Raw genomic sequence first — 21094 nt, forward strand, 5'->3', positions numbered from 1 at the left:
CCGAGCCATCTTCTGTGGTTTTGATGAGTCCCCAAGGATCCTGCATCTGCCTGCTTTTCCCTGGATAGCCCAGGATTGTGGCAGGGCGCCCCACTGAGAAGTCAACCTATCCACCCCCCAGTTCTATTTATAGATAAGAATATTAGTAAGGAGGGGGAATTCTTTATTTAAACTTCACATTAGACTTTCTTTAAATATCAAGTTTCCTGGGTTAATTAAAAATGAGTTTTGCTTTATAAAAATCCTACCTACATATAGCCACCATATAAAGCAACATATCTCCCAACCTTTGCCTAAAGAATTGGCTAGTATAGGCCTGTAATCCCAACAGTTTGGGAGGCTGAGGTCAGAGGACCACTTGAGGCCAAGAATTTGAGACCAGCCTGAGCAACATGGTGGGACCTAGTCTCTACCAAAAAATAGAAATATTAGTCAGGCATGGTGGCATACACCTGTAGTCCCAGGTACTCAGGAGGCTGGGGCAGGAGGATCACTTGAGCCCAAGAGTTTGAGGTTGCAGTGAGCCATGATGATGCCATGGCACCCTAGCCCAGGCATCGGAGCAAAACTCTGCCTCAAAAAAAAAAAGCATAAAAATAAAAAAAAAATGAAGAATTGGCTAGTAAGAGGAAAGCAATGTCTAAACATGGTATATAGAATTAATGTTTAAAGTATGCCTAGTGATAATATAAGCAATTTCACATATATGCCTATCAAGAGGAATATTTACAGCCTGTTTCTGATCTTTCCTGCAGTTCAGCACACAGTAGGCAGTGATTACAACTAAGCTGTACATATGAAGATGGAAGCACAAACTCCTGTATTATGCACACATATACCTGACACACTTATAGCATCAGCAAAGATCGAAGAAATGAGCAGTCAGGAATCAGACCCGTTCCAGCATCATCTCATACAAATTACATGAACTTACACAAAGGTATTACACCTAAATTTCCTCATCTGTAAAATGGGGACAATAGCAGTCTCACAGGGTTGTTACTTGTCTTAAATGAGAGAAAGGGAAATTAGCACAGTATCCAGTATATAATAGAAACTCAATAAATTCTAGCAACTTTCCTCTTCTTGGTAGCACCACTCCATAATTATATAGGCCTTCCTTCCTCAATACTGCCCTCCAGTGGACTAGGATTTTCCTCCCCCTGTGTAAAGTAGGTCCCATGTGCAACTACAGATCTAGTAGAGGAAGATGTAGATTTCCAAAATAGGTAAAGTTTATTCTCCCATTTACCAAAGAGGTTTTATGTCCATTTCAGACTACAAGATATTGGAATTATTATGTGATCTATACAAGTACAGTTGATTTGCAGTTATTTAGGAGCTTGTTTCCTAAAATTCCTTTCTAAATCTAGTTTGTTTCCCATCTGAATCTGTCTTCCCACCCCCAGCAATTTTTCCCAAGAATTGGTGACCACCCTGATTTTCTTATTCAACTCAGCCTTTCCCCTAGGCAACATTCCCTTGGTTTCACTCACCCACACAGTTGTCACAGATGCTGCAATGGGAAGCCCTGGGAGGCCGGAAGATCTTACAGGTATAACAGTATTTCAGCTTCACAATCTGGTTGTTTATCTGGAAATTCTTGATACGAGGAGGTGGTCGCTGGCCCTGGGGCACTGCACCATTGGTAGCTTCTGTAAATCAGTGAAGGCAATTAACATCACAGCTAGCCATTATCTGAGCCCAAAAGTCTCACCACCTCTCCAAAAGCAAAGGGGGAAGGGGGTAAGCAAAGGTGCCTTAAGCCCACTGTCTTCTCCAGGTGAGCATTTTCAGACTACACTTTCAACATCACAGAGTTTTTCTCCAAAAAAATTCTACTGAGTGCCATATAGTTCTGTTGTGTACATACAAAAACGTGTTTCTTTGGGTTTTTTTCCAATTACAAAGAAAAACCTTCATAAAAGAAAAAAATGACTAAAAAATACATGAAATGAAAACATCCAACTTCACTAATACTTAGAGAAATAAAAATTAAACCACATACCAATTCTACCAAATATATTAATAAATATTAAAAATATAAGTACTCAGTTTTTTTTTTTGAGACAGAGTCTCACTTTATTGCCCTTGGTAGAGTGCTGTGGCATCACAGCTCACAGCAACTTCCAACTCCTGGACTTAGGCGATTCTCTTCTCAGCCTCCCGAGCAGCCCAGTTTTGGAAGGATGGACAAAGGTTATTCTTATAGCTTACCAGTGAGCAATATGACAGCAGCTACCAAAGATTTTTTTCTTTTTTCAGACAGAATCTTACTTTGTCACCCTGGATGGAGTGACATGGCTTCATCACAGCTCACAGCAACCTCAAACTCTTCAGCTTGAGGAATCCTCTTGCCTCAGCCTCCCAGCATGCAGGGATTATAGGCGTGAGCCATCGTGCCCAGCCCAGCTACCAAATATTTTTTTTTTTGAGACAGTCTCAATCTGTCACTCTGGGTAGAATGACAGTGGCTTCGTCATAGCTCACAGCAACCTCAAACCCTTGGGCTTGAGCAATCCTCTTGCCTCAGCCTCCCAAGTAGCTGGGACTATAGGTGCTCACCACAAAACCCAGCTAATCTTTCCATTTTTAGTAGAGACTGGGTCTCAATCTTGCTCAGGCTGGTCTTGAACTCCTGAGCTCAAGCAATCCACCTGCCTCGGCCTCCCAGAGTGCAAGGATTATAGGTATAAGCCACTGTGCCCAGCCTGGCTACCAAAGATTTAAACGTGTAAGCAGAGTTTTATAGCAGAAGCAGTCTGGGCCTATAAATGTATATACTCTTTGACTTAGAAATTCTACTTCCAGGAACTTAGCAAAATTATAAAGAGATATACAAAAGATATTTAAATAAGGGTATTTGTCACAGAGTCCTTTTTAATAGTGAAAAACTAAAAATAACCTCAATGCCACAATAGGATGTTGGTTAAGTAAATTATGCTATATGCATAGAATGGAATATTATGCAGCCACTTAAAATTATATACATGAACAAATGGTGACACAGGAAAATACTCACAGTATATCACAAAATGAAAATTCATTCTAAAAAAGCAATGTGTATAAAAGGATACTATTTTGTAAACAAAATGAATGCATTAAAAAGACTGGTAATACTTAGGATTCAATAAGTAATTATTGGAAAAAAACAGAAAATACAAATAAGGAAAGATAAAATTGCTGACAGTCCTTCAAGAGATAGTTATACGTTTTGGTATATTTCCTTCTAATCTTCTCTTCACAGATAAACATTCACAATTTTTAAAAATTTGAGATCATGTTATAAATGCAATTTTGTACCATGAATTATTTGCCTAATATTTTAACTATGAACATTTTCCCATGGTTAATTGTTTTCTAAAACATTACTGGCAATATTCCATCACATACATGTACTATAATTTACAGAAACATTCCATATTGTTAGGCATTTAAGTTGTATTGATTTTGTGTCTGATTTTATTACTATTTTAATAATGTTGCTAATAAAACCTTAAAACATTACAGATAAATTCATGCCTATAATCCTTGCACTCTGGGAGGCCGAGGCAGGTGGATTGCTTGAGCTCACAAGTTTAAGACTGGCCCGGGCCAGAGCAAGACTCCCATCTCTACAAAATAGCCAGGCGTTATGGCAGGCATCTGTGGTCCCAGCTACTTGGGAGGCTGAGGCAAGAGGATCACTTGTGCCCAAGAGTTTGAGGTTGCTGTGAACTATGATGCCACAGCACTCTACCAAGGGCAACAAAGTGAGACTCTGTCTCCAAAAAAAAAAAAAAAATACAAATAAAAGCTTAAAGTTCCTTTGAATTCCACCCCAATCCCAGTCCCCTCCTTCTTTTCAAGAACATACTCATGTGTTAAAAATTAATTTCTAAAACAGAAAGAAAAAGCTGGGTGCAGCAGCTCATGCCTATAATTCTAGCACTCTGGGAGACCAAGGCAGGTGGATTGCTTGAGCTTATGGGTTCGAGACCAGTCTGAGCCAGAGAGAGACCTCATCTCTAAAAATAGCTGGGTGTTGTGGTAGGCACCTATAGTCCCAGCTACTTGGGAGGCTGAGGCAAGAGAATCACTTGAGCCCAAGAGTTTGAGGTTTCTGTGAGCTATGATGCCATAGCACTCTACCAAGGGCAACAAAGTAAGACTCAGTCTCAAAAAAAAAATCAGAAAGAAAGAAGAAAAATATGTTGAAGTCTGAGCAGTAATATATGAAATTGTTGGCATTAAAATAGCTTTTTGTATTAGAAAAAAAGGAAAAGGGGGACAGGGAATGGTAGAATCCTAGCACTTTGTGAGGTCAAGGCAGGAGGATCACTCGAGGCAGGAATTTGAGACCAGCCTGAGTAACATAATGAGACCCTATCTCTACAAAAAAGAAAAAGAAAAAGAATTAGCTGGGTATGGTGGCATGCATGTGTAGTCCTAGCTACTTGGGAGGCTAAAGCAGAAGGATCACCTAAACCCAGGATTTTGAGGTTCTAGTGAGCTATGATCATGCCACTGTAGTCCAGCCCGGGTGAAAAAGTGAGACTTTGTCTCATAAAAAAAAAAAAAAAGGAAAAAGAATAAATGATGCAGTAAAAAACTTTCTATAGTCATTTGTAAAAATCTCTATTTCCTTTGGCTATATGCCCTTAGAATAACAGAATTACTGGGTCAAAGGGTATAAACTCTTAAAGCCCATATTCCTTATTAGCAAACTGCTCTCCAGATAGATTGTATAAATTTGCACTCCTGCCCGTCCACGGCATATGAGAGTGCCTATCTTGTTGCACCCTCACCATGCAGTATAATTCTAAAAACAGAATATTTTTCGATTCACTTTGATTTTAAAAATATCTGCCATATGGAACATTTTTCCTTTTTTTTTTTTTTGTGGAGTGGGGTAGATGCTATGAAATCAAACAATAACAGTGTGTCACAAGTCTTAAAAGGTTGGGGACAGCTATTCATTAGAGGATAAGTACCAGCATGCCTCCTTAATATTCCCTTGCACATGCCTTCAGCAAGGGCACCTGGGAGACAGAGTTCATAGCTCACTGTCCCCAAGAGGTGCTGTGAGGCAAACAAATCATGTGACTTCTTTCGCCATCCCCCACCCACACCACACTCAGTACATGGCTGAATATAAGCTGAAGGGAACTTGCTAACATAAACATACATATGAACTCAACAACATACTCTTCTATCAAGATACATTGCTAAATGGAGAGGTCACAATATGACAGCTTGAGTCTGGGCCCCAGGCCCAGTGATCAGGCAGAAAAGAGCCAACCTTTTTAATAACCTGCTATGATGTGCAAGAGAAAAGTCAAGGTACTATCTTGACCCTCAGTTTCTCCATATGTGAATGGAAAGAGGACTATAAAAGAATAACCCAGATGGAGAAAAATAGCACTCACAACTCTTCCTCACCATCTTACCCCTAATAACCCCAGTTCTACCAAGTCTCCCCAGAACTCCAGTTATGCCAACACACCTTGCTTCTGCTTTTGTCATACTAGTCCCACCCATACCCCACACCCAAGTAGTTTTAGCTCACATGAGTGCAAATTAATTTCTCCTTAGCTCAACTAAAATAGGTTGGAATTTTTTTTTGGGGGGGGGACAGAGTTGCACTATGTCACCCTGGGTAGAGTGTTGTGGTGTCACAGCTCACAGCGACCTCAAACTCTTGGGCTTAAGTGATTCTTTTGCCTCAGCTTCCCAAGTAGCTGGGACTACAGGCGCCCGCCATAATACCCAGCTATTTTTTTGTTGTAGTTGTCACTGTTGTTTGGCAGGCCTGTGCTGGATTCAAACCTGCCACCTCCAGTATATGTGGCTGGCACCCTAGACACTGAGCTATAGGCTCCAAGCCAGGCTGGAATTTTTTACAAAGACATCCACTAGGAAGCTAGAGGAAAATACAGCTAAAATAAATAAAAGACATACAAAAGCATGGAAGTAGAAGCCTTCCAAGAGTCCCCAAAGAAATAAGCCACAGATTGGTGCTTTACTGGCATAACTTGGTCCCTTTCTCCAACTCTGTCTGGCTCGAATGCAAACTCTAGCTATTTGTCTACCTAACTTGAGAACAATTTAGGTAGACACTGCTTTGATCTAGTGGGTTCCCAACCCCTTTGCACTTGTATGATACCCTTCTTTGCCATTGTAAGCTCTCAGGATATCACCCATCTCTAGCCCTGGGATATTATGCTTCAATTCATGAAGCCACCCTGGCTCCTTGATGTGTAGCACATCATTTCTGCCCCAAAGATTCTTCATTGCTTCTTTTACCCTTCCTGAAAGTCAGAGGGTTCCCTAACTCCATAGGTATCCCCCCTCACTGTGCATGTTCTCCTTAAGCAGGAATTCTTGATTGGGGCTAGGAGTATGAATGTGCTTCAGAAGATCTATGAATCTCTGCAATTACAGTTAAAATTGTATATATATGCATGCATATGTTTTTATGAGGAGGTTTACAGTTTTCATCAATAAGCCAGCCACTCACACTGCTTCACTTGGCTAGCCTTAAAAAATAAATAAATAAAATAAAATAAAAAACAGCAGATGTGGTAGCTCATGCTTGTAGTCCCAACTACTTGGGAGGCTGAGGTGGAAGGATTGCTTGGGCCCAGGAGTGCAAGATAAGCCTGAGCAATATAGGAAGACAGACAGAAGTGGAGGGGGAAGGAAGAGAAGAGAAAGAAAGGGAAGGGAAGGGAAGGGGAGGAGAGGGGAGGGAAGGGAAAGGGGGGAGGGTAAGAAGGGGGAAGGGAAAAGGGAAAGGGGAAGGGAAGGGAAGGGAAGGGAAGGAAAGGAAAGGGAAGGGAAGGGAAGGGAAGGGACCATCTTCTAGGAACAACGTAGCAGGACCGTGGTAATAAATCCTTTCTGAAATGCAACCCAAAACAAGGAAGACCACATCCATCTTACCAAATTCATAGGATGGTCATGATTTTAGTCAGGTGCAAGATCTCAGAGGGAAAAAGCTAGAAATTATTGTTAATCTGTAACTACTATTGTGGTTCCATTTCCTCATTGATTATGGCCACCCACCACATAGCAGCTTACTAGCTGTTTGGGAAACTCACCTATTTCCATTTCTATGAAAGCTGCTTCATCTGGTAGGGCCCGAGGAATCACTCCGGGGTCACTGAAGCTGGTTCTCAACAGTGTAGCCATGGAGAAAAGAAAGAGCATGGCGGCGAACACAGGGATGGCAGGAGAAAGCTGAACAGCCAGGTAGCGGCACCTGAAGAAAGCAGCCAATCCAATATTTAATTATACCTACACTATACTGCTCTCCAATTGTTACTATTTGATCACCACAACAAAACTAGCAGCATGTCAAGGACAGGAGACCATATTTCTCACCTCTCTTGAATTACCCGAAACTCCTAACATATGGTTCTACATATAATAGGAGCTTGACAAATAATTGATTGATTCTACCTATAACATATCACAGACAGTCTCAAGGGACCTCCCCTACGCTGCCAAGCTCAGTCCTATCAGCCCACCAGGAGGCACATTTCTTCTGCCTAAAGAAAGGCTCACATGTGCAAGATAGGAAAACAACTGAGCCTGGATTTGGAAGCACCACTAGTTGATCTCACTCTGGGAATGTCCCAGGGTTTCATACCCACTAATCTGACATTTGGGCTGAACTCAGTAAGGAAGGAGAAAAAAGATGAGGATCAATCAGGATGCAGGCTCACAGTGTCAAGCAGAGGGGTTCTCAGCATACCTCAAGATCCAAGAAAAGCTTTAGGGCTGCTGACAGACTGCAACATCCATTACTCTTGTCTCCTTCATTAGCTCAGCTAGTAGGTGACTAACCACCATCAACAAGAGAATAATAAAATCATATCTCCTTAGTACCCTTTCCCAACATCATGTTTACTCCCCTTTCTCATAATGTATCATTCCTCTACCTATCTGGATATCCCAACTCTTTTCACCTTTCAGGAACCATCTTTGGCATCATTGCAACTACAAGTTATTGAATGTTTATCATACACCAGGCACTGCACAAAGTTCTTTATACTCATATACAATTATCTTATTCAATTCTCACACTAAACCTATTAAGCAGATTCTATTACACTCATTTGATAGATGAAGAATCTGGGACTTAGAGAAGTCTTGCCTCCTCCAAAGCCCTATGCTAAATTACATTAATCTCTCTACTCCCTGTAATCTGCCCTTCCAGAGCCTTGTATTATTTCCTAGTTATTTCTCAGCATGTTGAATGCCCCTCCCCCAACAGGACCTCATAAGAGCAAGAACCTGGTCTCTTTGGACCAGGAAAGCTCACATTTGAATTCTGGCTCTACCAGCTCCTAATTGGGTGACTTAGTTAACTTCAGTCCCCTTATCTGTAAAATGAGAATAATGGCAGTACTTGCTGGGGTCATTATATGGATCAAATGTACTCATATAAATAAAGTGCTTAGAACTGCACTTGACACAAAGTAAATGCTAAGTAAATGTTAGCTGCTAACATCATAATTCTGTATCTTTCAGAGCTTAATACAAGTAAGGGAACAAAGCTATCAATAAATACTTGTTGTTCTGAACTGAATTTCAAGCCAAATAAATGAGAGTATGTGATGAGAGTTATCACTGACCTATTTTTAATCTCCTCCTGAGGCACATTTCTCCTTAAAAATAGAGATTTCACTTGGAGGCAGACTATAAGTGGACGAGCAAGGAGCAGAGGGAGAGTAGAGAAAGTAAGCTCAAGGAAAAAGCTTACCTCATCAGCATGGGGAGTAAGCAAGCTGCTATCCATTCAAAGCAAATGTTTAACCCCGGGTTCTATATCCACCGCAGTTTGGGAACAACCCCCCTGAGATCCTCCCCCTGTCTCTCTGCCACACACACAAAAGTGCACAGAGGGATGCAAACAAAGTGTTACATTAGGCCTAGAAGTTTGTGATGAAGGTGAACATAGGTATTAAACCTAGAAGATGATTTTAGTTGTTTTTTTGTTTGTTTGTTTGCTTGCTTATTTATTTTCAACAAAATCCTTGGTCTTAGCTTGCTTTTTAATGACTTACTTCCTTCTCCTAAAAGCCAAGGATAGAGAGAAAAATTGGGGGAACTGAAGGATCTGGCAGCTAAATTTAGGCTAATCAAGGTTTTGTATATCACTAGCTTGTGGATTACCCTCTTTTCCAGTGTACCCCTTTGCTGGTACAGATAATCAAAAAGGGAATTCAGAAATGAGAATCACCTCCACTTATCAAGGACCCAAAGGACACAGAAGGAACATGAGGCTTTATTTCATGAATAAGCCAAGTGAAATTGCCACACTAACAGCAAACAGTTATCTTCCTAGTCACTGCCTATCACTAAAATCACTCTTCAAAACAAAGAGGTAATATCTCCAGGATTCAAACTGCCCAGTGTACAGTCTCCAATCAAAAACCTTAGAAAAATCAGACCTATCTAATTGGTCACCAAAGAGAGTTTATTTTATTAAAGGGAAAGAAAAGATACAGAGCAAGTATATCACAAAAAATTTCAAAATTAATCCCGCTGCCCTACACAGAAGGACCCCAGCTTAACTAAGTAGTTCCAACACCTGCTTATAGGCCAGACAAAGCACAACTTAGATTTGAATTACACTATGCTATCAAGGATAAAGGTCTCTGTAATCTCCACACAGACTATCTTCTGCACCTGCTAAAACAATCCACTCTGTCAACAAATACACAACAGGCCTATTGTATTGTTCTCCTCCAGAGAGAGGCTACTAGAAGTCAGTTGTCTCTAGTGAGTGGGTGTGGCTGGGAATGCAGATGTCGGACCAGCAGGCCTTTCTACTTCTAGTAAGGGAAAACTTTGAGAGCCAGTGGCTAAAACTATTGGGAACTACAACTCACAGCATCTGTCATCAAAAGTTATGATTAAAAAAATACCCTAATAGGGTAGAGGGATTGGGGAGATGTTGGTCAAAGGACACAAAATTTCAGTAAGGAAGAATAATTTCAAGAGATCTATTAGTCCACATGGGGACTATAGTTAACAATATACTCTATACCAGAAAATTAGGAAGACAAGAGATTTTTTAAGAGTTCTTATCACAAAAATAAGCATGTGAAATATGGCACATATTAATTAGCTTTACCTAGCCATTCTACAAATTATACATGTATCAAAACATCATGTTAAAAAAATCATGTTTTTTTATATATACTATATATATATATATATAAAATTTGTATTTGTCAATTTTAAAAAATGTAATACCTCCCTAAGTTAGACCCATAATTGCAGTAATCTGGAGATCTATCTGACTGAAATAAACTATGAGAAGATTTAGTATAATTCCCAATATTGACCTCAAAAGTCAGGAGTATCCACAAACATAACTGATTTCAGTGAGAAAGACTAGATCTGTCATCCACAAACATAAGCCAATTGTTTTTGAAACCCCCTAGTACTTTCTGTCTGTACTACTTTTGGATTAATGATAACCATGTACTTTTTGAGACAGAACTCTCCTTTGTCTTCAAAGTACCAACAGGCTTTCTTCCATAGAGTTAGAAGTTACTTTTCTCCCTTGTGAGTTTTATAAATGCAACCATGTTCCAACTAAGGCTTCATTTCTGCCACCTGAAAATATATCACCAATTTAAGCCATCGTCTACCACAGTGATTTTCAACCAGGGTGCTGTGAGAGGATCTTAGATGTGCCACAAAAATTTTTAAAGATCACTAATTCAATTATTTTTGGAAGAAGTTCAAAGCACAGTATGTATATTCTTTTTTTTTTTTTTTTATCAACACAATTCAATTGTGCTCTGGAAGTTTAACTACAAGTTCAAGTGTGCCGTGAGGTAAAAGAAGTTAAAAAACACTACTCTACCAATTTCTTGACTGGCCTCAGGCTTCCATAGCTGGGTTAGACAACTGGACCCCCATATGTCCCCACAGGCCACATGGTCACACTGATCAGCAGTAACCAGCAGTGCCAGGCTGGGCTAGTGTGTCACGGCCCATCCCCCACCCCTAGCATGCTAGTTCATTGGAGTGATGACTACTATGACACAGATTTCAATTCACATGAGAAAACTCAAAAGACATTTGTGAGTCGAACTAATAAGAAATGATACAACAGATTCCATGGTAGGGCTACACCTCACAGACTGACAGTTTTAATTATTGTTCCATATAATACTCTGTTTCTAAGTCTCCTTCATAGCTTTCTTGCTATGTTTTTTGTTTGTTTGTTTGTTTTTTGTTCTTTTATCACTGTAATCAATCAGCCAACAAGTATTTACTGGTCTAAGAAATGAAGAACAAGAGAAATAGGAGTTAAATTTTGTTGGGGAAAATATAACTAACATATAAAACAGCTAAAGAATAAAACCAACAATCAAATGTTAGAATGGTGATTCAGGCTCTAAGGACTGTAAGTGGTCAGAGAAGAGCTCTCTTGGGGAAGCTGGAGGCTGCTTGACACTGTTCCAATAGCAGCTGTTAGGGAAGAGCTGTGCTTGGAACAGCAGAAAGGGCCCAAGGATCAGAGCCCCATGATGCCCTCTGATCACACACGAGAGAAATAAGCCTTGCTAATAATACCTCCCTTATATGGACAGCCATCTGTCCTCTTACTATCTTCTTGCTATAGACTAAATGTTTGTATCTTCCCAAAATGCCTATGTTGAAATCTTAACCCACATAGTGATGATACTTGGAGGTGGAGCCTTTGAGAGGTGATTAGGTCACCCAAGGCTCCACCCTCATGAATGGGATTAGTTCTATTATAAAAGAAACCCTGGAGAGTTCCCTTACCCCTTCTGCCATGTGAGGAAACTGAGAGAATATGAACCAGGAAGTGGGTCCTCACCAGACACCAAATCTTCAGGTACCTTGATCTTGTACTTGCCAGCCTCCAGAACTATGAGACATCAGTATCTGCTATTTACAAGCCACCCAATGATAGTTTGTTACAGCAGACTGAACAGATTAAGACACTATCTCTAGAGCACAACAATATAGAACCATCCATAAAATTGTGCCAGGGTTCTTCTAATGACACTCAGAGTCTGCTGAGAGGGAAAAAGTTTATCTTAACCCTAAAAACATAATTTAAAATTAGTCTCCAAATTAAATGCTATGTGAAGGTCAAAGAAAAATTCACAACCCTTTTTTGCTCCAATAGCAATGAAGAAAATTAACCAAATAAGGACATTTTCAATTCTGAAGTGATAAGATATCCTTTCACAGAGGAGGATCAAAATCTCTATCCAGGCAAACCTGCTCAGTAGTTGCCAAATTTCAGTTATAATAACAAAGTTCAAGTTTCAGTTATAACATATCCCAGCTCAAGAACTTAGAACCATCCCCTGATGCCTATTATATTAAGTTCCAAACTCCACAGACCAGTATTCTGAGGCCCTCCATTAACTGGCCTTATCTAATCATCACAATAAGGCCTGTCTTTTCATTGCTCCATTCCAGAAACATCCGACTAATTACCCTGATTTACCTAGTTTCTTGCTATTGCAAGAGGCATAAGGTGCCTCCTTTGTTCTTAAACACAATACCAGCTGTGGCATCTCTGAGGAGGAATATTTAGGGTGCTCTTCTCTCCCTCAATAAACAGTTCAATTGATGGCAGCATCGTGGGGGACGTCCCTGTTCTTTGAACTCACTTTACCCAAAATAGAAGATAACTATACTCAATTAAAACTCATTCTCAAAGACAGGAGAGGCATTCAGCAGAGATTGACACTGTGAAACTCATCACCACGAAAGGTAGTAGAGTACAAAAACATACAGGGGAATTCTGAATGACACAATCATAAAGAACTATTAAAACAAACTGTTCAGGAGACATAACCTACCCCTTCCTCGAGGAATATGCTTTATTGTGAAGTTAAGCTTAGCTAAGTACTTGTAACAAATTGATATCAAAGAGGCAACTATGCCTTTCTAAAACTGTTACTTGGTTGGGCAAGTCTGAGGCAGAATCCTAGGATAAATGAAGCACGAGATTGACCTCCACAGAGTAATTCTCCAGAGAATTCTCTCTAGGTTAGAGATCACAATAAAGACACCTTTTTCCTCTTTCCAATCTCACCTAAGGATACTCAATAGGAAACCAGACCTGGTCACTATATAAGGGTTAACATTCTGCCATGTCAGGGTTCAGCTTTGGTCTACATAGTCCTGTGTCTCTTCAAATTTGGTAACTTCATATTGTCAGATCTGCTTTTCCTGCTCCATCTGTCTGCAAAGACACAATGTCCCCCCTTTTTTTGAGACAGAGTCTCACTCAGTTGCCCTGGAGTTGAGTGCCATGGTGTTATATAGCTCACAGCAATCTCCAACTCTTGGGCTCAGGTAATCCTCTTGCCTCAGCCTTCTGAGTAGCTGGGATTACAGGCACCCACCACAATGCCCAGCTAGTTTTTTTTTTTCCCCTAGACGGGATTTCATTCTAGTTCAGGCTGGTCTCAAACTTCTGAGCTCAAGCAATCCACCCGCCTCAGCTTCTCAGAGTGCTTAGATTACAGACATGAGCCACCACACCAGACTACGATGCCTCTTTTATCAGAATAATCCTCAGAATAACAAGATAGAGAGCACACATTGCTCAATTTTTCTCCAAGCCATCCCCACCCTGTCAGCAGGGATTAGGAGCAGCCAAAGCAGTGATGATTCCTCATTAACTTATAAAGCTCCTTATATTCTAAGTTCACATTGAAAGATAGGCCTCCCTCTTCCTGTAAGGCTACCAGAATGCCATGCTGTAATGTTGTTAGTTCTCCACAAAGATGCCTTCATTTACTAGAAATGCAAGCTTGAGAAACCCAAATAACCTAGATGCCACTAGGTAACACACAAACTCACAAGAACCTGGAATATGCTGGGCTAGCATTTGGTACTATGTACAGCTTTACTAAAGCATGTACATTTGAATGTCTTCAGGATTTCATAACCAAAAAGTAACAATGAGATAAAAAAAAAAAAAAGTTAGTGTTGTATAGAGACACTGGCTGGCCAACCAATATTGATGAAAGAAGTAACCTTACTTCTAGGTGCCTAATTTTCTCTCCCACAAAAGGATGGATATAGTCCCCAAAGCCTCTTCTAGCTTTTGTGATTCTGTGACTCAAGATTGTAAGTACTTCCAGAATGTTTTAATTCAGCAACATTTATTGGCCACCTACTCTATATAAGGCCTGGTATAGGGCACTTCAGGAGCTACACAGACATCTTTTTATTCTTGACCTTGAAAGAGCTCACATCTAGCTGAGGGGAACAACAAGTGAAAAGTGTAATCACCACAGGATTCCAAAATATAAGAAATGTCATGTGATTATTTGTTAAATGAAAAGTATGTATAACTAGCCTAATAAATGCAGAAATTACCAGAAAGCTTTCATTAAGGAAGACTGAAGAAAAAAGTTTAAAGAGGGGTAGAATTTGGATAGGCTACAAGAATTGGAATGGTGGGGCAGCGCCTGTGGCTCAAAGAGTAGGGCGCTGGCCCCATATACTGGAGGTAGAGGGTTCAAACCTGGCCCTGGCCAAAAACTGCAAAAGAATTGGAATGGTGATGATTGATTACTAAAGCAGTATTACAAAGCTTTCTTTCAGTTCATCCAATTCAATGATTCATCTGCCAACATGTACATGAAAAGCTCCCATGGGGATCAGTCCAAAAGAAATTGGTCTGACAATGCTTTGACAAAATTCCTCCATATATGGCACAGAGAGAGCATAAGCACTAATCATAGCAGCAAGCTTCTTCTATTTCAGGCGACCAGAGTCACAAAGTCATTCTTGCAACAAAAGAATTCTAAAGACTTGGACCCCTCTAGTGGTCTGTCAGAAAGTTAAAAGAGAAAGCTAGGAAGCCAATTCCAGAAGACAGTGCACTTGGTCCTTTCCCCAGGACCACACTTTATCAGAAACTCAAGTTTGACTGAATACAATAGCCTTTCAGTAGTTGGACAGCTCACAGGTTGTCAGTGTCATTCTGCTATTGTGTCCTGACATTCTAAGCCAAGCTGGTAGCTATGTGCTCATCACATAAGCTGGACAGAGCTTGAGCAAAAAGCACTAAAATGGCTCTTGTCCTCAAAGCTGAAACTAACATACTCATATTTCCTAAATGCCTCACCCTAAGGATTAATTAGGAAATCCTTTTTTAAAAACATTGTACAATTTTCACTCTGCTTTTAAATTTAAATGTATTTACCATGGATGCAATTGCATTTAAACACAGCTACCTACTCCGTAATCTATACTTTCCTTTTGTGTGCATTTGAATCTTCCAATCAGATACAGAGTTATACAGAATTTCAAACTCTTAGAGTTGCAAGAGACTTAGTGAATATCTGGCCCAATTTCCACACTATGACAGCAGCCCTGAGAGGAGGCCATCTAGTTTCTTCCAAAACACTTAGAACAATATGGAGTTAATTGGCTACTGGATGAACAATTTTTTTTTTTTTTTTTGCGGTTTTTGGCTGGGGCTGGGTTTGAACACGCCACCTCCAGCATATGGGGCTGGTGCCCTACTCCTTTGAGCCTCAGGCACCACCCTGAACAATTTTTTTTTTCTTTTATATATTCTGCCTACTGTCTGTCCACTGAAAATTACAGGTCCCTCCTTTAAAATGTCTTCTAGAAGATTTGTAAAAAAATAATAATAATAAAAGGACATCCACCAGCACTACTGACAACGCATGTTTTTCATTAAGGGGCACCCACAAGCCTGACCAGATTTCTTAAACCATCTGGCTGGCCAGGAGCTGTGCCATGGGCAGCTATAAATCAATTCACACTTGTTCCTAAATACCTGCTGCAAGTGGAACCCTGTTACTAAAATGCATATCCAGATATGCCTCAAGATTTGCACTAATGGCCAGGCGTGGTGGCTCATGCCTGTAATCCCATCACTTGGGAGGACAAGGTGGGTGGACTGTCTGAGTTCCCAGGTTCGAGACCAGCCTGAGCCAGAGTGAGACCTCGTCTCTAAAAATAGCCAGGCATTGTGGAGGGCGCCTATAGTTCCAGCTACCTGGGAGGCTAAGGCAAGAAAATCGCTTAAGTCCAGGAGTTTGAGGTTGCTGTGAGCTGTGGCACCACCACACTCTACCAAGGGTGACAAAGTGAGATACTATCTCAAAAAAAAAAAAAAGATTTGGACTAACTTCACACAAGGCAAAACTGCAGCAGCCACATACAGTCTATGCTCCCAGACAATTAAAGAATGAAAATAGACAGCTGTTTGTCTATTCAGACACCCTCACCTACCTAAAGGCACAGCGTGCGATGGTGGTGGTAGATCAGTTGATTTCCTGAGGGCTCACTAAATTATAATACTAAAAGAGGAGCTTATATTCTCACCCCAAGCCCTAACCCACAATATGTGGTTGGTAGTAAGTTACAGACACCAAAGAAAAAGATAAACCAGGAAGAGATGTCATTCCTCAGAAACATGCCAGTATACCTTGTACAGCCTGTCATTGGCCAGGCACAGCACAGCCATTACCTGAGTGTCTGAGTATCTGTATACACAGATTCCACCATTCTCAATAAACAGGATTCATCATCAGGGTCCTTTCCTCTTTGGTCAGATTTATACTGTCCCACTTCAGTCCTCAGCGAACATATTTATTTCCTCCTCCCCTTCTGCCACTATTCTTAAAGGTAAAAATATTTACCTTCAAAAATATTCACTCTTTCACACAGACAGCTGGAACTGAGGGCAGTTTTACAAACAACCTCATCCTTCATATCTGAGGGCAACGCTAAGAAATAACTTGGGGAGAAAAGTTATCTTGATAGGAAATTCAGCCTGCCTCTGACAAACAGTATCTTGGCTAATTATAAGCTTCATCCCACTGGCAGTTTTCTTCAGGGGCTTTCAGGGGCCTAAATAGAAGAGATCCAAATAATATTCTCTCACTAGCTCCTAGATACAAAAAGGGCCAAATAGCAATACCTCTAAATTTCAAGCATCCCTAGCCAGTCAAACCAGAGGATTCCTGGGCCCAGAACTACCAACTCAACTCAGATCCTAGAAACAAGGCTCATCTCTGTTTTGAATGGCTCCAATCATAAAAATTTAATCATAGGTGTGGGGGGGACAAAAAATGTGAAAGAGAGGAAGAATGACAGAGAACAAAGTTTAGCTCTGCACTTCCAGAAAGAAACAAGGCAGGAACAAAGTAAAGAAAACTTGGAGAGAAAAGTGAGAAGGAAAAATTAGTCTAATGTTTTGCATATGCCTACCTGACTACACATGTTCACTTATAACATGCACAAGCACAAGCACACATGCACACACTCACTCAGCCATGAATTCAAACTGGAAGGCAACTAAGAAGCCTTCTGTAACCTGCCTGACTTTGCCAAATACTTCACAAGTCAGCACCAGCAACAGTAGCAAAGGAGCCTTTAACAAAGAGCTCCTCTGACTTTCCTTTACACTGCTCTGTTATAAACTGGGTCCCCTTCTCCTCCTGCTGTTACTTAAGCCAGCTGTAGCCATCAAAAAGTCTGGCAAAGCAGCTTGAAAATCATTCTGGATGTACTAGGAAAGTCTGAAGCCTTTTCAGAAGGACAAAAAACGAGCCCCAAGGGATTGGAGCTCATTTTAATTACCCAGAAAGGCTGGCCACGGAGCCCCCTCCTACCTCTCATGGCCACACCCCTGCATGGGAGCTCCATTTCCAGGTCACCCCAGTACATACACTATAGCAGGTGCACATCAGGTGTGGCTCACAGTGGACACACACACCTCTTGGCTCCTTAAGGCCCTCCTCACAGTAATCCCAAAACAATTAGCACTGACCCCATCCCTAGAGTATAGACCATTCTCAGGACACCCAGTTGTCATGCCACAGTGCCCTAGAATCCAACTGGCCACCTCCCTAGAACAGCAACCTACACAGACTTCAAACAGTGGCTATAGTACTAAGTATTACATCACAGAAAAACTCCAAGGCTGGTATCAGGTATACACAGAATAGAGAGTTGTTTGTATTGAGTGCTATTGAGGGAAAGAAAGAGCAACTTGCTTTTAGTATGCACACATATGCCACATACACATCTAGTTTGTGGTATAGACGAGACTGGAACTAATCAGCAGGTTCCCATTTCAGCTGGCTTTTCAGCTAGCTGAGAGCTAAGCCCTAGGTAAATAAGACCCAAAATAGCAGAATAGGCTTGGGAGAAGTGGGAAGAAGGCAGTTTGTTGCTAAGTTGAGACCACTAAAAGGTAAGCAATTAGGATAAAGTCTCTTATTTCCCAAGTTTGTCAGGGGTACCCCCAAATCAGTGCTATAAAATTAGTATCAAAGGTCTCAGCCTTCTTAGGAAGCACATACTCTGCTATAACTACAAAGCAATGAATTCAGTTGACAGGCTCTATGGACATTGCTCAAGAATAAAGTAAAAATCACCCAAGGACCCACCACAAACTCCCCAGAAAGGTTCTTCCCTATATCAGGCAATTCTACTCAATGGAAACTTACTCAAAGGCGAAGAAGAGTGTACATGTTCCCAGGATGAGGAAAAGGGTCAAGTAGAAGATGCCTTTTTGTCGCGCCATCATGACACGGCCGTCACAGCAAAAGGTATTCCTTCCTGGGAGCTTCTCCCATTTCCGTGTCACTTTCTTTCTCACCACCATCACAGACATGATTGGAATTCCTGGTCCAAAATGGGCTTTGTGATTACACAAGAGAAGAAACAGAGGCTGAGCCCAGCTTTGAAATCACGTTGACTACTATTGCTGCTGCTGAGTCAAACATCATCAAAAGTCCAATTTCTGGCCCTAAGAGAAAGCATAGAAGAAAAAAAATGAGGTAGGAATAAGAAAATGCAGTTCAGAGGCAGAAAGATGAACACTATATGAGGGAGTAGGGATGGCAAAGTAAAAAAAGCTGATTTACAATCTGTTTGTCCTCTAAAAGGAGAAATGGTTTACGTTTCTTGACAAAAAGAAGGGGCTAGTATTTCTTCATAAATAAACCTCTGTGCTTCTAATCTAATACTGACAATATGATAATCATAGAACCTCGGAACTAAAGAGGACTTTATAGGTGACTGCCCCAATTGCTTTGTTTTGTAAACAAGTAAACTGAATACTAGAGAAAGAAAATAAGTTATCCAGGACCACACAGCAGCAAAAAAAACATATCTTCTAACTTCCAGGCCAGGGCATGTTCTACTATGCCACAGTGTTCTTTAATCATCACCAAGAGAACTCTAAAAATAATAGAGTTTCTGTCCTTACAGAGCCTCCCTCCCCTCTCCTCCTCCACTCCTTCACCTTCTTTCTTCAATTAGCTACTCAAATATGAATCATATCAGGGAACAAGTGACCCTCTGGCAGAGCTAGGAGGTTCTGGACATTCTGTACACATAGACTCATTGTATTTACACAAAACAGATTTCCCCTAATCAAACCCTCTGTAACTTCCTGAGTCCAGGAAATGAAACAATCTTGCTAGTCTAGCCCAACATTTGTGGGAATCTTAATGAAACCACATCATAGACCTGCAGGTGAAAGACTGACTTAAGCAGGAGAGATTCTGGAAGGATTGGTGACTGATGATGGGTGGTTGGGGGGATGGGGGGATGGCAGCAGCTAAGAAAAGTCATAAGGACGCTTTCTGGGAAATTTCATAAGTACCATCTCCACTCAGCATCCTGAATTCCCAGGCCTAGCCTTTCTCAGCCACTGCCACCCTTCTCCTCTCAGGTGTGGTGCTGTGGCCTCTACTGATACCACATGCCCCATGCTAGCAAGACCGAGGCGGAAGCCAGTAGCCCGACTGACGAAGGGAGAAATAACCAACTGGAGATCATTCCCGGGCTGGAGAGGGGCAAAGGTCCAAAAAGACACCAGGAGACAAGCAGGGAAATGAGAAGGTATAAGAGTTTGGGAAGGGAAGAGGGACCCAGAGGTGCAGAGAACACTTCCTTTGTGTAAAACTAACCTGGAAAACAATCTCCCGATAAACCGGCCCAGCAGGGGAGAAGAGACCAGGAAGGGGAACCCAGCCTGGGAGAACAAAGATCAAAATCTGTCGGGAAGCAGCGACCGACCCACCAGCCGGTTGTCCGAGGCCCGAGTCCCGGGCCTGACCGCGGGTGCGGCCTCAGGAGGCCGGTCCTGTCTCCGCCACGCAACGGACCACCGCCCCAGGCAGGTTGGGACGCGTGCCACATCCACACGCACACGCATTCACACGCTCGTACACACTCACACACGCCCCGCCACGTGTAGTCACCTCGAGCCAGAAGATCGGTGGCTGCTGAGTTGAGAAGGGCGGTGCCAACGTCCCCGCGTCCCGGCTCAGCTGAAGGGTAGGCAACCCACCCGGCAACCGAGCCCAAGAGACCCCCCACCCCCACCCCTTGTTACCTGAACGAGGGAGACCGAACTCGGCCGGCAACTGAGGGCAGGAAGTGGACCGTCCCAGGGGATTGTGTCGGCTGCCAAAGGTGACAGCGACTTCTCCTCCCCTGTCGGGAGGCTGTCTCCTGACAAGGGGCCCCACTGGTCCGGGCCCTAAAACAGCTGTGGCAACCGCCCACCACTGTCCGAATGGAACGCTCCTCACGTCACTAGGTCGCTCCAGTAGTTGCTCGCCTTCCATAGGTCGATAGGACTCGGCGCCTCCGCCCCTGCAGCCCCTGCCCCGCACTGCCATTGGCTACTACAAACGCCACTCGACGGCGCCTCCGCCCACTCCCCACCCATCTCCCTGCTACATGCCCACCTGCCAAGCCACTGCCAGCCTCTCTCTGGGGTCCGCGCGCCAGTATGTGAAGAGTAGCCTTCTGTTAATACAGTTACGCAGAGACCGAGGTGAAGGGGAGTGCTGATGGGACAGGGAAGGACGGGGACCAGCCTCCGCTCACACACATACATGGTGAGATGCTGAAGCAACACTGGCTCACAGATCCGGGTGCTCACGCCAAACTAGGTCTTCCCTGGGCCTCGCCAGCTCTGCTTGCATTAAAATCAGCTGAAACTCGAGATTTTATTCTTTGTCGGCACAAAGACAAGTCCTCTGCCTCCCGAGTCTCATTCAGTAGCGGCTCTCCCCCCAGGCCT

General features: G+C 42.1%; 1 protein-coding gene across 2 annotated transcripts in view; it reads right to left on the minus strand.

The window, feature by feature from the left end:
- The window catches only part of ZDHHC9 (zinc finger DHHC-type containing 9), a 39188-nt gene extending 18604 nt beyond the window's left edge, over positions 1–20584 (minus strand). The window contains exons 1-4 of one of the 2 annotated variants that reach the window (XM_023517358.1): positions 20399–20584; positions 18501–18802; positions 7083–7243; positions 1497–1655 (exon numbers count right to left, since the gene is read on the minus strand). In XM_023517358.1, coding sequence (XP_023373126.1) covers positions 1497–1655; positions 7083–7243; positions 18501–18667 — 487 coding nt within the window. In that variant the 5' untranslated portion in view covers positions 18668–18802; positions 20399–20584. The remainder of the gene's footprint in view (positions 1–1496; positions 1656–7082; positions 7244–18500; positions 18803–20398) is intronic. The other variant, XM_023517359.1, reaches the window with a different exon arrangement.
- Between the last annotated feature and the right edge of the window lie 510 nt (positions 20585–21094).

Source organism: Otolemur garnettii, unplaced genomic scaffold (assembly GCF_000181295.1).
Source record: "Otolemur garnettii isolate 467f Iridium unplaced genomic scaffold, OtoGar3 scaffold00109, whole genome shotgun sequence".
Lineage (NCBI taxonomy): Eukaryota > Metazoa > Chordata > Mammalia > Primates > Galagidae > Otolemur > Otolemur garnettii.